General features: G+C 41.3%; 1 protein-coding gene across 4 annotated transcripts in view; it reads right to left on the bottom strand.

Annotated features, from left to right (window-relative positions):
* Positions 1–4,840: 4,840 nt before the first annotated feature.
* GRIK1 (glutamate ionotropic receptor kainate type subunit 1) overlaps positions 4,841–16,056 on the bottom strand; it is a 174,608-nt gene continuing 163,392 nt past the window's right edge. For 2 of the 4 annotated variants that reach the window (XM_063346892.1, XM_063346910.1), the window contains 2 exons: positions 15,803–16,053; positions 4,841–5,342 (listed from right to left, as the gene is read on the bottom strand). In XM_063346892.1, the coding sequence (XP_063202962.1) occupies positions 5,187–5,342; positions 15,803–16,053 (407 nt within the window). In that variant the 3' untranslated portion in view covers positions 4,841–5,186. Of the gene's footprint in view, positions 5,343–9,384; positions 13,417–15,802; positions 16,054–16,056 lie in introns of those variants that run through there. The other 2 variants (XM_063346902.1, XM_063346920.1) reach the window with 1 other exon arrangement.

Raw genomic sequence — 16,056 nt, 5'->3', positions numbered from 1 at the left:
CAATAAATGCCCCACGGGATTACAGGTTCACAGCAGACCCATGAGATGCAGTCCTCTGACAAAGGCCCCGAAAGGCAGTAAGCTGATCCTCATTTGTTCTGCAGTAGCTTATCAATCATGCTATTGGGCCCTGAGCACACAGCTTAAACAGTTGCTTATATATTTCCGATATTCCTTCTTTTCCACTGATCCTACCTTCCCACTTTCTCAAGAAAGTTAAGGGATGCTACATAATCCTTACTAAGGCCACTGACTAGCGGTGGGTGGCTGTACGAGAAAGATCACCTGGCACTAAAACAAGGCCATTTCTGGAATGAAACACATTAAAGCTATTCAACAGCATCTGTCAATATTGTATTTCTCTTTTATAAACAATGAGGATGCATGCCTGCTGCTGCCAAGATGGAGATCTAATGAGGACATTGGCTTTCCTAATGGGTAATCTCTAACCAGGCTTCTCTGCTGCTGTACGCTGCCATGCAGGAAAAAAGGCAGGAAAATAATATTTGTTGGTATACGGTGAAAAGGTCAAAGTAATCATAACTGCTACTGCGTCGATATGTAAGATTGCCCTGTGCTTGTCCCTCCTGCCTCAAGACAAAGTAGCTTTCTCAGTCATGGTGTGAATTTACAAGTAGAATCTTAAGCTAAGGAAAACATTTCTAGTGACACAGCTTGGTTTGCTGGAGGGAAGGTGCTTTAGAGAAGGATTTGATTTTGCTTTAAACACATCTACATGCAGAAAATACGAAGAGCAGCGTGGCTGTGAATGTAGCAGACCCAGTGGACTGTATGTGCACGGATGCGTGGAGCTGGGACCTGGCCGAGCGGCGAACGAGCAGCCTAGTTGGCGATCTAAACATGTTTGGAAGAGGGTAGAAAAGGTCACATCTCTGAAGCAGGATGGCACTTGGCTGAATCCTTAATAGCCAGTGGGATTTAAATGCGCCCCTACGCATTTTCCTTAGCTACAATTTTAGCCAACTGAAATATAAAATATTCTGTTGAATTAAGGTGGGAGACATGGTGGTCTTAAGCTCCCTGCAGGTCTGCCACTGCTCTGAGCTGTGCTCATGGCCAATGCCAGTGGGGCATGGGGACATCCCGGGAGCCCAGGAAACGGCCCCCACGGGGCAGCGGGTCACCACTGGCCTGAGGTGGGAGCAAGCACTGGGAGCAAGCGTCCTTTGAACTCCTTCGTAGTCTCATATTAATCCTTTCCGTAGTTTCTTAAAAGGAGGCCAAGTGGCATGAGAGTCACAGGCCACCAAAGTGGTGCCATACTGCTGATTTGAGAGAGAGAGGCATATATATACAGTGGCTATAGTAGATAGATAGATAGACAGACAGACAGACAGACAAGCAGGCAGGCAGACAGACAGACAGATAGATAGATAGTCTGACAAAGAAAACCTTGCCTGGGGGCACAGGTCAGACTGATAGGGTAACCTGTCTCTGAATCACTAAAATCACACAGAGAATCACTCTGAATCACTGAGCATTGGGTTAGGCCAGCGGTCCATGGCTGCTTGGAGGTTTTAGGGAACCTACGTTTGCTAGGGTGGTTCAAACCTCAATTCCACCCAGTCTTTTGGGGAAAATTTATACAGGGGAGTGGGTGGGGATTTTATAACCAGTTACAAAGCTGCATTCTTGGAGCTGGCAGGGAAGGGTTAAGCCACACATCGTGATGTGCTGTTTCAGGAAACCATAGCTGGTTAGTTAGCACCTTTGCAGTACCTATAGCTTGTTAAGCTGCCATCCCAGTTTAACACAGAAACTCCCTGATATGCCGTGACTCTTTCAAGCTACTAAAAAGGAAAAAAGGAAATCAAAGAAAAAACAAATATGCTTTATTTATTGTTAGCCCACTGTCATGTATTTCTTCCCAGACAGGAGAGAGCTTCTTTTTTTTTTTTCCCACAGCACCTCTAACACCTCTGTATTAGAGGTGCTGTGGAAATGTATTTGAAATGTAAGAAGTAACCAAACAAAGTATCGTCTCTTAGTTTCAGGAAAACGTTAGCAGATTTTTAAAAAACTGAACTTGGAATTCTTTAACCTCAGGGTCTAAGCCATAGAACAGTGTTTGTTTGTTTTGGTTTTCTTTTTTTTAAAAAAGGCCTGATCATAAATCTTTTATCACTTTGAACTCACTTAGTTAAAAATATCTTAGCTGAAGGCTGTGAATGGCAGAGCCATAGACTTCTGCAGCATCAAAAATAATCACGAGCTTTTCAATCATGATATTAGAATGGTGCTGGTGGTCTGAACGGTCTATTTGTAACCTGATGATGACATAAATAAATAAAACTACCTTTGGAAGTACGAAAGCACCTTATTATAAGATCCTTGATGAGGGTCTCGGGGCCAGAGGCTGTTTTTCTTAATTATTGCTTATCAACTCAATGTGTCACTGCAGTATGCAGGAGACCAAACTTCCCAAAAGCAAGCAGTGATGTTAAAGCTTCCTACTGCAGTCATTTTAAAAGAGACCCTTCTCCTTCCTTTCCCAGAGGATGACTGCACCAAACCTACTGAGAGAAACTCATGGAAGACAGACACAGTCCAAAAGAAATGCTGTAAAACAGCAATAATAATTCCTGTCTTCAAAGGAAGGAAAAGAAGAATCAAGGGAGTTTTAAGCCAGCCAGCTTAACTTTAGTTGGCCAGCAAACTACTCGCATGAAATAACTGTTTTGCAAGTAATTGGTAGGAAATGAGCAAGAGTTAATAAGAATCTGTCAAAGACAGGTCTTGTTAATCTGATGAATTTCCTTCTGTAACAGCTTAATGGGCCCCGTGGGTGAGGAAAGGGGTCCTCCATTTCAATTTTAATAAGCCTTTGATCCTGTCCTGTGTGACATTTTCATAAACAAGTAGGGCAATAGGCCAGATGCCATATGCAGTAGCCAAAGTGCTATTAACTGTCCTATTAACTCCCAGACTTTCGCTGTCAAAATCAGAGGGTATCTACAGGGGTCTGTCCACCGACTGTGTCTCCTTTATGGATGGCTTGTAGCGAGTATGTTTACTAAATTTGCAGGTACTGCCAAGCTGGTTCAAGCAACCAGCATGGCTGGGGACAAGCTGATCTTGACAAACTTGAGAAAAAGTCCAGAAAAAAACCAAAACAAAAACATCACAAAAATGTGCAATTTCATACAGCCACGGCCCTAATCTCAGGCTGGAATGATCATTGCCTACGTCACGGAGGGGTTACCCACCTTACCCAATTCAGTCACGGAGGTCTCCTCATGAGGTGTGTGAGCAGCAGTATGGGCCTTTGAGACACAAGAAGATGTTTTCTGCCCAACTCAACACGGGTGGAAAAGTGAATCTGGTTTGGGGCATTGTGTTCTGAGAAGGATATGGAGTAAGTACAGAGAACTTTGGGCAAAGCAGTGGTAGTGGCAAGAGGTTTGGAAAACTTGACCCCTGTGGAAAGGCTAAATGAAATGGAAATGAAATGGACGTATCTTCTAGTCTATAGTAATATCAAAATATATGAAGCAAGGCTTTTGTACGCAATACTGTTTGTTGCAGATTGACTTTGCCATGCAGCACAGCGTAAAAGCTCCCAGGGGGCTGCAGGGGGCAATGGTGTGAGGTGAAAGTGGAGAAGAGATTTCTCCACTCAGCGGCTTTCACATTACTTTCTCCTTTTGCAGAGGAAATGGCCACAGATGCAAGGGAAAGGTAATCAATGGTAAGCACAAAGTTCGCTGGGGGAATATAAGGACAAGAAAATCTAACACTTCGTTGAAGCACCTGGGTAATGAATGTTGCCACAAGTTGAAGCAAATACTGTTGATACAACTCTGGCTTGCCCATCTCCATGTGCTGTACAAAAAAAGCAACCGGTGGCTCCAGTCTTTTGGTTCCCTTTTTCCAGACTTGCCTTAGGATTAGAGGTGGTCACAGTGGTGGGATTGCCCCGGACAGACAAGGTCTATATATATAACCCAGTGTGTAGGAAGGCAGGGGTCCAGCTCCCAGCTGCTGGGCGCAAAGGTCGCCCATCTCCTACACCCACCCTCGTCCCTTGAAGGGTGGATGTGCCTGCATTTCACCCATTTCCTTTTACAGGCATCCTCAGAGCTAACCAGCTGGCACCAATAAAAGCCCCAGGAACAACAGAATTTATCACAGAGACAAGATAGCAATAAATATAAATGTGTTTCACCTCATTGCAATATAAAGGAACAGGTTGGGGGCGGGGGGGGATCTGCTGCTATAATGCATCACTGTTCTTCAGACAAAGGTTTCTTTACAAAAAAAGACTTAATTTCTCCTTCACTGTTAAAACATTTTGCTGGTGCCCCCAGCCGTTCCAAGAAAAGGTTTCAATTCCAGAGCATTGGCTGTATTCCTGTCAGATGTTGTTATCTTTGTGGTCAGGATTTGTTATAAATTGGATATTCTTGGCTCTAATTTCTAAAGGATTTTCATTTTGAAGTCAAGAATTGTTTTATTGGTATCAGGAGCTGGAGGATATGGCAGTGTGATGATGTTCACTTTTGTGATTTTGGTTTTTCCTTTTGAACGTCTAGCACCTGGAGCCATGGCATTACCTAATAATCTTATTTTATAAGAAATGAAAAAGGGAGAAGATAAGGGAAAACAAGTTTCTCACAGAAAAGAACCCAAAGAGTGTTCCTTACAATATGAGAGAAAATAAAAATAACTCATTGTTGGATACCTTTGTATTTAATACATTTTTGTAGTCATTATTTATAAGTTAATTTTATGAATTTTTACTTTGGTTATCTGGGTCCTGGTTTCTAAACAACTGTGTTCAGTAGAACTGCAATCTTTTCTTCAAAAGGAAAACAAAGTTCCACTCCCAGATTATTGGAAAAAAGAACCCTGTCTCTTGTTTATTTATTTATTTAGAAAGCACATACAGCGATGCATGAGGAGGGGAAGAGAGATGCAAAACAGGTGAGTGTACAAATCCATCTCAAAAGAAATAGTGAGACACTTCCCAGACGATTAGTAGTACATCAGTCTATGTGAGCATTGAAACTGTTGTACCTCTAGATTAAAAACAGAAACCACAGAGAATTTCTGAAGAACAAGGTAAATGTCTATATTTCAGAAATCCCACCACAATCAACTTGTAGGCAGCAATGTTTTTGTTCTGTTTTTTGTTCCTGATATTTCCTCAGAGGGGTCTCTCTTGCTCACGCTATGGTTTCTTTCCTCAGTGTCCGCCGCTGGTGACAAGTAAGGATACTTGTGAATGAAGATTTCCCCTTCGTTCTCGACCTTTTCTTTAACTTCTTCTGATGCTTGAGTGAAATTCCAAGCTCCTCCATTATCGCGTTGAAAGAAAGACACTGGTGGAATATGGAAATGGCATTAAACACTTCTCACGGAAGGCAGAGTTTGGCCATACCCTTTGCACAAGTGCTGGCTTTTAGAAGCAAGGACCCGAGCTCTTACTGGCGGGCTCAGAAAGCTGCTCTGGTGGGTTCTGCCAGCTTTGAATAAGCCCCTAAGGTATAATAGGTGACTGTATAAGTCATGTTTTTTGCCTAACTTGGCTTCCACTGAATTTAACTTTTGCTTAACTAAAGCTGGTTATGAATGTTTCTGAAATTCTACACGGATGCATTTGTGATGTTTTGGTGGCTTCATGTCATAAAACTTACCCTTTTTCAGTAGGTAAATTTCCTCCTGACCTTAAAAGAAAAAAAAATCTTCTTTTTTAAATCACATGTACCTTAGCCACAAAAGAATGAGTATATTAGAGAAAGCAAAGAACATCATTCTTGAAGGTACCTTTGTGGTTTAGTTATTTTCCCCTCACAAAATGAACAGACATTTCTAAAATACAGCACAGTCCTCAATCCTCTTTTTCCTTTGGAAAGAATATTTTTCAAATATTGTGTGTTGAAGAAAGGATAAAATTATCACAAGAATAAGGTAGCTGAATAGTTTAGAAAGAAAGCAGAAATCTTTTTTCTTCTCACCATCACGATATTAACAAAGGCATTTGGGTAAGTGGAAACATCCTTTAAAATCTACAGCTGGAATAATTACATGTAGCACAAACAACCACAGAGATGCTTTAAGCGGAAGTATCTAGCAATGCAAAACAAAATGTTCTATGCAAATATATATAAATAGGTTATTTATATATAAAATAAAGTGATAGTAGCAGCATGAAACAAAACTTTAACCACCTTACCTTCAAGTTGCATAAATCCTTCCCACCAAACCCTTTCTAGAACTGCAGAAGTGACCAGCTTTAAAACAACTGGTTAAAACTACAGTTCTTGTGAAATGACAGCAACAGCACACAGACGTGGTTCTCTGTATCAAACACAAATTCCCTTCTAGAGTGATACCAATGCAAGGTAAGCAGTGTTCAGTTCTCAACCAGTAATACTCCAATAGTGACCTCAGTTATACAGGGCTAAAAAAGGTAAAAACAGGCATATTATTTGAAAAGGAGAAAACCCAAGCTTTCCTAGCAGCCAGCTATTCTAGGGGAATATTTTCAAATGCGAAAGAGAAGTACGAGGGAACCTGGATCAAGATTAAATCGTTTGTTTAAGGTAGCAAAGGAATCCCAGAGAAGTGGATCCCACACAAGGTGCTGCTTCCTCTCCAGTATAAACTCTCCCTATAATGTATGTAACCCTGGTTCTGCAAACGAGCTCAAGACAAGCTCAAGCTTGTGTGTGTATTTTAAATGTGTATGATCTCGCGTATATCGTCATGTCCATTTTTTGGGATGGGCTGCATACAGACTAAGATCCCATAGTATGTTAAATCTATAGTTTAACATGCTCTTCCTTTGAGATGCTTAATTTTTGTTCATCTAAAATTTTTAAGTGTACATAAATTAAACTACTATTAATTCATGGCAGCCCCAAAACGTAATAGATGTAGGCCAGGGCAATGTACTGCTTTTTTTTCAAATTACTGTCTGGTAATAGCCAGCAATTTTCTGGTGCAATTACCATTTAAATATGCCCTTTGACAATGTAATATAGGAATTTCAGCATTGCTGGAGTTAAGAGTCAAAGGTGTCTGCTGCAGCCCCTTGCCCTCTGGAAGCACCAGGCGAAGCAGGAATCATCCTAATACGGACGCTATTTCTATATTGCTTCAGGACTTTTTAGAGAGTAGCACCACTTCTTTCCAAGCTAATAAAACTATATGCTCTAAGTGGCTGACTTAGCATGGATAATTTTTCTCTACTATCTTAGTTTTAATTGAGCTTTTAAAATCTAGATTGCAAAGTGATTCCAGAACTCCACGGCAAATAAGGAAAGGATCATATTAACCATTTCTAGGACTGACCATGTTTATTCTATTTTCTTTCCCTGTTGTTCTTACTAACCTATGTGTTGTGTGTGTATTTAATAATAGCCATCAGTCTCTGCAATGTGCATACAGGGATGATTTCTGCATATGAAACAGTACATTTTACTGCCTTGTTAATAGGCTTGTATTTTAATTTTCCAAACTGATTCATATTATTCAGACTATGCAATTATCATAATGCCTTTCGATTTCATATCAACAAAATAGTCCCATGAAGATCATTTTGCATCTGCAGATAGATATTTAAAACATATTGCTGACATTAAGTATGTGAGGTTTTTAGTATCTGACTACATGATTGGTGAAGTGCCTACTGGTTCCACTTTGAACTGTGTTTTGAATTTTAAAATAAATATTATCGGAAAGACTTCATGACATTCTTAGGAATGCCTTTGATGTTTAGGTCTTGTCTAAGAATTAGGCTTTTGCCTAATTGTTCATCAATAGCCGTTACATCTAAAACTGAATATAAAAACATTACTCTTCTTGTTGATGATCTTTTCTGTAAACGAGTCATGTTTATCCATTCCATGAAGTATGGAATAGGCCATTCAAAATCTGAAAGGGGTCTGCCTTATCAAGAGTCTCTCCCATCCTATGTTGGCAGTGCAAGGCCCCAGTGGGCTGGGTATCCACGAGAGAGGTCGAAACACACACGCTCAACACAGATGGGAATGGGTTTGGCCGTCCTACAGGGACACTGGGTTGGGAGAGGGACAGGAGTAGGGTTTGCAGCGGTACCTTCCCGGGTCTAACACCTTGCCGCTCCTGCTCCCAGCTTTGTAAAAGCACAAAAACAGTTTTACTTTTACCGTCGTGTTATACTTAGTTTCGAGGGACTTAAAGCACCATTGGCATGAGTTTTGTCAATCTGAAGTCATGAAATAAATGTAGATTTAAGACCCTGGATTGATCCTTCAAAGATATTCCAATGGTTATGGACATAACTATGACTCTGATCAATTTTGTGCATATTCCTGTCTGAGATCCTACCACCTATGAGAAAGCCAGCTGGAGGTGGCAGAGCATTACAAATGTGGGAGACATGGGGCTTTCTTTGCCCCTCTGCCTTCACACAGAACTTCAGACAGTGTAAAAGAGCAATCATCTGAGATGATACTTTGAACTTTCAGGGGTCTGGCTACTCATTCAGAAGGACAATTACACATTAACTTTGTTTTGAGCCCCAGGAAGCATAGCTCAAGATCCTATTTATCTCGAAGCTTGTCCGTGCAATCAGAAAACTGAACAGAAGTCTGAAAAATGGAATTGCCCTGAACTTTTCAAGCAGTAGAAAACTGTGGTACACAGCAAGTACAAACTCAGCCAGAATGCTGTAGGATTTACAGGAAAATCACAAGCAAGAAACACTTTCAGTGAGGACTCCCAAGATGGCCCTCTGAACAGCACCGTGTCTGCAGCATAATTACAGTAGCCTTTAAAAAGGGGATGGTGACATTAAAATTCCATTTAAAAGGGGAATATACTGTTCTTTTAGTCTCATATTTGGATAGCCAGACTTAAAGGGTTTCTTTAAAAAGCTATTTTTTTACATGCTGTTAAGTCCACTTTTGAGGTCTTGCCGAGAATGAGAGCAGAGTAGGCACAGAGCAATATATTTAACAACAGAGTAGTAAGTTTAACATTTTGCTTTTAGTCAGCTTGACTTTCTCTTTCTAGCAGTGTCAAAATGCTGCAGGACATGGCACGTGAGGCTAAAAGGAAATGTCATACTTTAAAAACAGATAGGTTTTGCTCTCCTTGTGATATGTGACTCTTTGCCCTTTGGTCGTTTCAGCAGGCTATAAAGGTCATGAAGCTCCCAAATCCTTCCTTAGACTCCCATACAGAAGACTGTGTTAAGCTTTAGGAGAATTATCGATTCAGAATTTAAAAAATAACATAAAATAAAGTAGAAACAAGACTGAAATAAAAGAATCTGTAGTCAGGCTTTATCAATCTGTTAGTTATGCTGCTGGGTGACCACTAGGGAAAAAACTTTTCAATTGCATTTTATTAACACCTTGCAAAAATAAAAAAAAAAAAAAATAAAAAAAATAATCCAGTGCACTGTGTTGGAGAACTGAGAGCTATGAAAACTGAAGAATGTGGGCCAGACTTTATTCTGGGAGAACACCTGACAAGCTCAGGCACAGAGGAGGAAGCGCAGAAGTCAGGATTTTTCTTCTGCAGTGCTCTCATCTCCGCGAAGGACCCATAGCTGGGACACTGACATATGTCTTCTGCTGAAAGAAAAGAGATTTGTTTGTGCCTAATGCACCGAAGGAAAAATATCCAAAATAGTTTCTCCTAGTGAGCAAACTGCTGTTGCGGCACATTAAGAATCTGTTTGAGTATTCTGTCACTGATGGCTAATTGCATGAGGAGCTCACTAAATTAAGTCTTTTAAACTGTCAGAGTCTATTGAACAGTGAGTGTCAAAACAGTATGACAATAATCCATGGATTATTTTAACTCTTCCTCAGTTACGTTAACTGTTCCTCAGTTTCCTGTTTACAAGGAAAAAAAAATCAATAAAGCTACTTGCTGGTCTCAGAAACCATCTAAACATGAATGGGACTGCTCAGTGAAGGCACAGATGGCCACAGTCATGTTTGGAGGTGGGGTTGTGGCCTGAAAATGGAGGGACTCATTGAAGAGGGAGAATTTGCAGACCTGACAAACTCACAAAAAATTCTGTTTTGCAAGAACCTCACTGAGACAGGGGATTTCTTTCTTCTAGCCCTTCTCCTCCTTTGTTTCCAAAGAGCTAAAGATGTGAAGCTTTAAGGCTTTGATCCGAGAGAGAAGGCACCAGCACACGATACCATGGCAGTACTTTGAGGAAATATCAGCCTAGTTGGGGAAAGCGTTATCGCTGTGCTTGGTCTAGTTCCGCCGTGCAGGCCATGTTGTTAATCCACCCTCATCCTGGCTCTTTGAGGTGGTGATCGTATTGCCTTCATTCCCCACATTCTTCAACTGTCTTGGCCTTTCTCCTTCCTTCCCCCTGCCCCTTTGCCTACTTGGATTGCAGGCTGTGTGATGAGGGCAGGAACTGCCGCTAGATAAAGGTAGGCATGCTGACCCAGCCAAACCAACCTGGCGATGGCTTGGGACTAGCTCATTCATGGACCCTTTGCTTTCAATCGTAGATAGCTTCTGTGTGTCAAAGCATATGGTGTTTTTTGCAAACACTTATTAATTGTAATATTTGGGGAGTTCTGAGTAAAATGCAGCAACAGCAACCCAAAAATTAATATAAAATTACATAAGGGAATGCTCATAGCAATTTTTTCTCCCAAAATAGCTCTGGCTACGCTTTACTGGTACTGCAGTGCCACAACTGATGGAGTCTGTTGTGGCTCATCCATCACAGGCAGAGTTGTTGGCTCTGTGCTGATTGCACAGCAAGGTCCCCGCGCTGACATACACCTGAGAAAGGATCTGGTTTCATTATTGGGGCCTGAATGCAGTTGCAAGGCTGCAAGTTAGGAAGATGCAACGGTGACCATCTGCATTTGTGAATATTTTTTTTTTGTGGCCAAGTATAGCAGTCATAGAAGCTTAGAGTGCTGATATGTAGAAAATCTTTGAATGCTTTAACACTTCTTCTTGAAGCTTGTTATGTCTGTGCAGGAGTCCCCCCAGGTGCCACGCACTTCATGGGAGATGCTATGGGCTGTGCCTTCCTCGAGCCTCGCTGTTAACCTGAAGGCACCCGCCTTTTCCTGGAGCCACGGCAAACCTTGCAAAAACTGCCTTTACGTGCATGGATTTGTTAGTGCCCGGGTGGCATGCCGGCTCTTCACTGCCTCAGCTGCTGGCATAGCTGATAAGGAGCAAGTAAGGCTTTTTAATAACTCTTTTTGTAGCTAGGTATAAAGCTCCATCAGGGAAAGGAGGACCTGCTTTATAATTCCCACAGGCAAGCCAAAGTCTGTGAGGCTGTCTGCGGGGACAACTAGACATGGGGAAATGGGGACTGTTACTAGCAATGTGACTGTTTCCTTGACAGATATGAAAATGTTTACCCAAAATAGACAGAAACTTTCTGGATTCTGTGTTCATCTAAACAGCGATTAGAAAACTGGTCGAAGCTGCAACCTGGAGGATTTCTTGCGTAGAGCAATGATGGAGATAAACACATTAGGAATTTTCCTTCTCCTCTGAGAGTTGAGAGAAGCTGAATTTAATTAGTTTTAAGTCTCTTCTTCTGGGAAACTGCAGACAAAAGTGCTTTCTTAAATCGAGGATACAGAAGATCTAATTCAGGTCTTTGTTGGTAAGAAGGCTCATTTTATGAAGAGCCAAAGCTTTCAAGGCCCTATTCAAACAAGTTAAAAAGCCATTTTGAACAAGGCAATTTCTTGCAGCGTCTGGAGCTGAGCATAAACACTCACATACATGGATGAGCACTGTCAGAGAAGAATTGGTACAGCCTAGCTATGAGCAGTACATCTTCGTCACCAAAAAATACTTAAGCTTACTGCCAGCATAAATAGCGCTGACCAAAAATTGTAACATGAATATGCTCTGGCTTTTGTCAGGAGCCAGGAATGAGAGCAACAATTCGAGAGGTGAGCAGAGCTTCGCCACAGCACTTCAGTGATTGAGTGTGAAGGCATCCACTCCAACAAGTTTTCTAATTGCAGCAGAGTCCAGAATGGCCCCTCAATAAAACAGATCATTAACTCATTTGATGAGGAGGAACTGCAGTGGGCAAGAAAACATAAAGTAGGTGTGAGGGGTGGGAAAGGAATTGGTGAAACTGGTGGTAAGCTGGGATATAATGAAATACAGACAAAAGGTAATCAGGTTTTGAAAACATGGTTGTTTGCCACGCTTCATGACATCCTACGAGCCAGCATTTCTGTACATTTTGTGTACCTCAAATTGTTGTCATATGTTTTTCAGTGGCAACAACAGATCCAGTCCATTGTTTCCTGCCCTGTCAGTCCCCAGACTGGCTGAGGACTAGAGGAAACTAGAGGAAACTGTTTTTCTTCCAGGGTATAAAAAGCATCCAGTGCAAACCTCCTACAGAAAAGTTTCCTTCCGTGTTTCAATACGCAAAGCATACCAAGGCTTTACTGTTTGATATAAATTGACATCCTGATTTTGCCATAAAGGAGTTTTCTATGTTACAAAGCCTTACAATAGTAAACCTCATGAATTGCTCAAGCCAAGTCAACACGGATATTCTGTGAAAGGTATATACCGGGGGTGCCTGAGGGTGCTTTTGTCGAATATGTTCCTAAATGTTAATGGATACATGGCATAAAATTTAACTGATAGATATGATTTTGTGCTATGATAGTTACTTGGAGGCTTTGCCTAATGAATTTTAAATGGATGAATTAAAATTCATTAAATATTGACACTGGGAATAAGATATGCCAGCTAAAAATCTCTGGCTGCTTATAATAGGGGTTCAGAAAGTTAATGGAGCCCTGCAGGTTATTTTCTGAAGGTTTATAAAGAGCTGCCTGCCCCACTTGCTGAATGCTTTGGCAGAGACCAAGCAAAATATTTCTCCATGCTTTTAGTAATGAGACTGCCATTGGTTTCCTCGGGTTTGGTAGGGGATGAAAAGGAGTTAAATAATTTTCTTACCTGAAAAAGGTGAATCACCCCATGAAATGACAAGATAACAATTGTACATAGAGACTGTGATAACTCTTAAAATCTGCTACAGTCTATTGCACTCACTCTTTGTTGTAGGTAAAATTATTTTCTGTGATATGCATTTAAACTGCCCAAATTTCCAGGACTTTGACAATTTGCATTAGATAAGCTTATCTCCTGCTGAAGCAAGAGGCACTTTGAAGTCATTAACTATGTGTTGGTGAGTACAATCTTTGCCATTATATGCACGGTTTAAGTTTAATGCTTTCCATTGGACACACCTTTTTTCTTTCCTGACTACACAGTGTGAATTGAGGGCTGTGTTCGAATCCCTCGCTCCTCTCGGATTAACTTGCCACAGTCTAACTCCGTAGATAAGGTGGTGCCAGAGGTGGAGTTGGATGGATGAGTTTGCTTACATTGTAGTCCGTAAAAGAAACAAAAGGCCTTGCATGCAAGAAAAGAAAAATGGAGAAAACAAATAAATGATAGAAGTAAAATTAAAAGCACACATGAGAATGAGATTCAAAAGTTATCTAAATCAAAAGAGTTTCTATTTATGGAAGCAGAAAAGTCATAGATTGTATTCGACTCATGCTTTGGATTAGCTTAGTGATAATATACACTGTATAGCATTTTCTGTCTAAGCTTCTTATTTCACCAGAATAAAAATCAAACAAACAGAGAAATCAGAAGGTAACACTGGAATCGCTGGTATTCTACTTTCTTTAAAATTACCTCTGGAAAAGAAGTAGGAGGTTGCCACATTAGCTCACTTAAAGATTTTAATTATTAAGAGACCGCATATAATAAGCAACACATTGCTGTGAACCAGTAGTACAGTTTCAGAAATCGTATATGTATATAGGTACCCCTGAATACTACGTTAATCACCCAACATACTGCTAAGCAAATTAACACTCCCTCACGATGTAAAGCTTCAGGTCTACTTCGATTATGACTTCAGGAATGCATTGCCTTTCCCAGACTCCTGAAAAGTTTCCAGGATATTCTGCACCATGTTAGCATTTAAGTTAAGCATTTTAATTAGCTGCACCTGTTTTCCAAAATATGTTGGAATGAAAGATCTCCTGAGACACGAAGGAAACAAAGATATAGATACACTCTTCATGTATTTTGTGCTAAAATCGTTCTATAGGATTAAAGTATTGCAGAAAGCTGCAATATGTGCAAAATACATTCATCCTTTATCTCTGACTTATTCCAAAACAGGGATGCTTTCATTAATATGGCCTGCAAAACTGCTCCATGGGAACTGTGTCTGCTCCTAGAAAGTGGTACTGCCTTTAATGAGATCTTGCTCAGACACATGTTGAGATGTCTGCACAGCCAGGAGCTGCCCTCACCTGCAGGATACTGTGAGGACCGAGTCCACTGACATTGGCATTAGGTGTCATGGACCCAAAATAACACTAATAGCCATTTGGAAAATGAAGATGCATGGTAGGATTCAGCTCACTTCCTTCCAGCTGTCTGAACAGCAGGCGTGTAGCCTTAGCTTACAGTGATCCCTTACCAGCAGCAAGGAGATACAGGTGATTTATCCTATCCAAAATCAGATGTTGTCCTCTTGAGGCCTTCAGCCCTGTCTGCTTATTTTTATTGAGGTGTCAATCCCTCTCACGACCCAGCAGCACTGCTGTATGCAGTGTAAACTGCACCTTGGAGACTGGTTCAAAATGTTCTCCTTCTCCTCCCACCCATCCCTGCTGCCTTCATTAAGTTTCTTTTTCTCGACTGTCATTTCTGGCATTTATGTCATCAGCCTTGCAGGATTACACCTTGGATCAAGAGGATGAACTGTCCACAGAAAAGCTCCTGCCTTTCCCATCTAGAAGTGCAAAGTGAGCTTAAACACCTCACTTTGAAGTAGACGCCTCATGTCTAGAAACCTAAAGTCAGGTGATATGAACACTCCTCTTGGTGACTGGTGATTGGGCCACTGATCCTTCAGTGCAAGGTCACCCTTGTCCCTATGATAAGTCCTCTTGAAGTGAAGAGGATCAGGGCAGCTATAGCAGTTGAGCCAAACAGGGCCACACCAGGGTCTAGGAGATGGTCAGAACCAAACCGGCACCAGGGAAGGCAGCCAGAGTAAGAGAGCTGGCAGACAACTTCAAGAACAGACTCTGAATTGCTGCTTATGCCTTGTTTCTTTCACAGCGGCTGGTGGTCCGGTAAATGGGTTTTTACACTCTGTTTTAATGATTGATTCTATCTCACAAACTGCTGTAATACTCAAGGCATGATTTATACACAGCATTTCCTTTGTTTTCCCTCTGCCCTTTTAAATTGCTCACTACGCTTCAGTGGAGCTATAACCAGAATTTCTTTGGCTCCATAATCTTACTTTACTGTGGCATCCATCATCTTTCGGTAGGTTTCCCTGCTTTGAAGTGAAGAAAATGCTTTCTAGAGCAAGAGAAAAATTACGCTTTGGGGTTTGGAAGTACATTCCTGTTGTTACTCAAAAGGCTGATGCTAATGCTATATTAAAAAAAAGTAATCCAGTTGTGGTGTTTTCCTTTCCAACATAAATTATACTTGAAGTCTTAAAGATCAAGCAGAAACTGTTTGAGAAATTAATTGCTCTTGTTCTGCACTGCCATACTAAACAGCACTAATTGGACTGTGGGTGAGGTACTTCCCTGTTCTTTTTAATAAATTATTTGTCTTTAGTGCCAGAAATGCATGGTGAGAGTTCAGCAATACGAAATCTGCACTCCAGCAAAGAGACTTACAGTGCAATCACCTCCCCGTCCACAAACCTCAGCCTCCCAGAAACATGAGCAAGCTGGAAATGATGACTCACCTGCTCAATATCGCTGTTTTTCCTTGATTTATATATAAATTCACCGATGGCTACAAACACCGAAAGAACAAGCCCCGCAGCGAGCACTATGAAGATGCCCCCAATATTCTCCACCCCGAGAGCGCTGGCTTCCTTGCTGTCCTCCTCAGGGCAGCCGTTGCCTCGCCACCACTTTTCCTTCATCATGTGCAGCTTTCCCTCCTCCTGCAGCTGGAGGATGGCGATGGTGATCTTGTCTCTGTAAGGAGACCCTG

Source organism: Chroicocephalus ridibundus, chromosome 1 (assembly GCF_963924245.1).
Source record: "Chroicocephalus ridibundus chromosome 1, bChrRid1.1, whole genome shotgun sequence".
In the NCBI taxonomy this organism is placed as follows: Eukaryota; Metazoa; Chordata; class Aves; order Charadriiformes; family Laridae; genus Chroicocephalus; species Chroicocephalus ridibundus.
The sequence above is the reverse complement of the archived record's forward strand: the minus strand, read 5'-3'. Positions and strand labels throughout refer to the sequence as shown.